This window comes from Cherax quadricarinatus, chromosome 19, assembly GCF_038502225.1.
Source record: "Cherax quadricarinatus isolate ZL_2023a chromosome 19, ASM3850222v1, whole genome shotgun sequence".
Classification (NCBI taxonomy): domain Eukaryota; kingdom Metazoa; phylum Arthropoda; class Malacostraca; order Decapoda; family Parastacidae; genus Cherax; species Cherax quadricarinatus.
In genome coordinates, this window is record NC_091310.1 from 37,691,500 (window position 1) to 37,695,343 (window position 3,844).

A 3,844-nucleotide genomic window follows, 5' to 3' on the forward strand; every position below is an offset into this window, starting at 1 on the left:
GGAGGAGAGGGGGGCAGGCGAGGTCGGGCGAGGTCGGGGGGCGTGCCGCCTCCTCTTCCTCTCCACCAGGAACTTGTCCTCTTGACACCCGTGACCTTGGGGGTCCTCCGGAATCGTGAACAACAGTCGACGATACCCTGGGATGCCCTGGACGAGTTGTATATAAATAGAGCGGGTCGCTGGAGGTGGAGTCGTCTTCACCAGGTGTTGAGGCAACAAGTACCTCCCTCGCTCGCCTTTTCTCTTCGTTGGTGTCCCAAGATGAACTTCGTGAGTAAACGTATTCCAGATTATTAATGTTTCTGCTTTCGTGGTAAGGGCTAAAACGTTAAGGGTCATAGAGAGCTAAAGGGAGAGAGAGAGAGAGAATTATTATTGTCAACTTGCCAGGTAAAGAATCCTAATATGAGTCGTACTTAGGTCAAATGGCTCGTTAATAGCATCTTAAATATTGTGTCAATGTTTAAGCAGTTGCCTCTTTAATTCAAGGAAGATATAATGTTGCACTTGTTATTACTGATGATATTAATATGTTTATATAATTCCTTCAAAGATTGTTAAGCATAAATTCATGTTTTTACTTAACATTCAATTTGATAACAAGAAGGAAGCTTTATATGGCAGAACTTGTGATCTTGGCTTAAATAGCAACGTTCATCTTGCCATATAGGACAAGTGAAAATTTGTGTATGCAATAATTTCGCCAAAATCATTCTGAACCTAACGAAAAAAATATATTTCACTGTGTTTGTTTAGTATTAAATTATTGTAAACAAATCTAAAATATATTTAGTTGGGTTAGGCTAAAATAAATTGCGCTTGTTATAATAAGGTTAGGTAAGTTTTCTAAGTTCCTTTTGGTGCAAAATTATAAATTTTTACATCAACATTAATGAAAAAAATATATCTTTAAACGTATAAGAGAAAATTTTAGAAAGGACTTAATTTTAAATGAGTTTTTGCTAATTGACCAGTTTTACATATTCGGCACGACATATATATATACATATATATATATATATATATATATATATATATATATATATATATATATATATATATATATATATATATATATATATATATATATATATATATATATATATATATATATATATATATATATATATATATATATATATATATATATGTATATATATATGTGTGTGTGTGTGTATATATATATATATATATATATATATATATATATATATATATATATATATATACATATATATATATATATATATATATATATATATATATATATATATATATATATATATATATATATATATATATATATATATATATATATATATATATATATATATATATATATATATATATATATATATATATATATATATATATATATATATATATATATATATATATATATATATATATATATATATATATATATATATATATATATATATATATATATATATATATATATATATATATATATATATATATATATATTATCTAAAAAAAGTAAAATCCCTCACGAAACCGAAATAACGCGATTGCAAACAAACTACGATACGAGTTTTACGACCCACTCGCCATGGGTTCCAGCCCCACCCGTTCCGTGGCTTCAAAAGTGAACCAACAAACCACGTTACGGGCGGGGATTGAACTCGCTGCAAGAGAGTCATAAAACTCCAGGCCAGCGCGTAAGCCACCGGGCAACCTGGCTACAATATGATTCATCAAAATAGGCATAGTTTTTTACGACTCACTAGCTGCAAGTTCAATCCCCCACCCTTACCGTGGTTTGCAATCATGCCATTACGAGAAGTGAATTCATTGAAAAATAAGGCAGGAGAGAAATCTTCAAACATTCATGTGTACGAAAGCAGGACTTGCCCTTCACTGACTCATTAAGCTGTTCTTCCTAGCTGAGACCTGTGTACACGTGTCTGTCTTTCTCAAGGTGGTGCTCGCCTGCCTAGCGGCTGTCGCCGTCGCCGCTCCTCAGCGCCCCCGTCAAGACTTCCGGCACGTAGCCATCGTCTCCGACACGCGGGAGGATCACGGTGACGGCAGGTTCAGATACCACTTCATCACGGATCACGGTGTCGACGTGCACGCTGTGGGCACACCTGGCTCTGCTGGCCAGAGCAATATACAGGGAGGATTCAGGTCTGTAATGTGTGGAATCTTGTGATTTTTCCTTATTACATTTTCCGTTAGCCATATGTCTGTGTTTCCTGCTAATTCAGTCGTTCTCTTTCTGATTTTTTTTGTAATAAATGTGGTTGAAGAATAACATAGCTGACAAGAAGATATAAAAAGCAGTAAAATGAGCCCTTTATTAACACGACCTTTCACCTACATGAAGACTTTACCAAGTACATGATAAGGCGTCATGAAGGCGAAACGTTGCTCTGGTAAAGAAATAATTTTGGTGCGTCTATAAACATGAATATCACGGTATTTACAGTTTAAAATATCGAATTTATTCGAGTAGCATCATTCCTTGCCATCATTATAAATTTCTGCGACATCAGAGTCGCCTTGTGATTGTTTTTCTTAAGGTTACTGGACATATACGTGAGTACACACAGAAAGCGCGTCTGTATCGCTCCCAGCAGACGGAGGATCAAGCCTCCACAAAATTTGCGCTAAATAACCTAAATAGTTTTAGTGTTTAACATGAATCAAATAATATTAATGTCATATATCTGTTATTTTTAACTGGTACTGTGCTCTGCACAGCTTCCCGTTCCCCGAGGGTGGCACCGGACGATTGACTTACGTCGCTGATGAGTATGGTTACCGCCCGGAGTCTGACCTTATCCCCAAGGGCCCCCCACTCCCCCCCCACGCCATCGAGCAGATCCGCGTCGCCGAGGAGCAGCGCCGCCGCGGTATCACCTTCTAGCGGAGGAGCCAAGAGAGAGAAGAAACTATATTCCATCGAGGCGACTGACTGGTTTCATTCCTCCGCTAACGAAGCTGCACAAAGCTGGCCGACACCTGTTCTACCTTCAGGCCGGAGACTCCTCACACTGGCATGCATGTTCCTAAACGCTTTATGGGTAGAGGGAGAGATGATTGCCTCTAAGCAGCCGTCGCTTCTCTAATTAAAACTAAAATGGTAAAATTTATGTATAATCTCTTCGAATAAAAGCATCCATTAAACAGATCCATTGAGTTTTGTTTACGTTCCTGATTCTTAGCACCGAACCCACTAAGCATCTTCTGAAATGGTCAAAAATAGACAATAAAATCAAAATAAAACTTGTGGCTACTTATACAAAAAAAATGCTAACGTTAAAAATAATAACATAGTACATAAGTTCTTTCGTACATTTACACACACCTCTTCGGAGGATCTAAGAAGAAAGAAGAAAGGAACTATTTGATGTGCAAAATGAGTCAATAATTCGACACAGGGAAATAACACCAAGCAAGACATGCAACACAAACCTGAGTTACTTTTTCTGATAAACGGAAATATTCCAGAATTGAATAGCAAATCCACTGAAGCTGTTAGCGAGAAGTCAATATATTAAGACCCAGCTGGAGAAATATTTTACAAACATAGGCTTCAACTAATTAATAAGCAGAGAATAAACTGTGGTCAACGACTTTCTGATGCTAGCTCAGTAACCACATCAGGACGAACAGTTGACATGAGTCACCCAGGGTATAATGATGAGTCACCCAGGGTATAATGATGAGTCACCCAGGGTATAATGATGAGTCACCCAGGGTATAATGATGAGTCACCCAGGGTATAATGATGAGTCACCCAGGGTATAATGATGAGTCACCCAGGTTATTATGATGAGTCACCCAGGGTATTATGATGAGTCACCCAGGGTATAAT

General features: G+C 36.9%; 1 protein-coding gene across 1 annotated transcript; it reads left to right on the forward strand.

Annotated features, from left to right (window-relative positions):
* The first annotated feature begins 156 nt into the window (after positions 1 to 156).
* On the forward strand, positions 157 to 3,157 carry LOC128688304 (cuticle protein AM1159-like). The gene is made up of 3 exons (XM_053776067.2): positions 157 to 270; positions 1,943 to 2,151; positions 2,728 to 3,157. Exons 1-3 carry the CDS (start codon positions 262 to 264, stop codon positions 2,891 to 2,893), a joined length of 384 nt encoding a protein of 127 aa, XP_053632042.2. The 5' UTR covers positions 157 to 261; the 3' UTR covers positions 2,894 to 3,157.
* Positions 3,158 to 3,844: the final 687 nt, after the last annotated feature.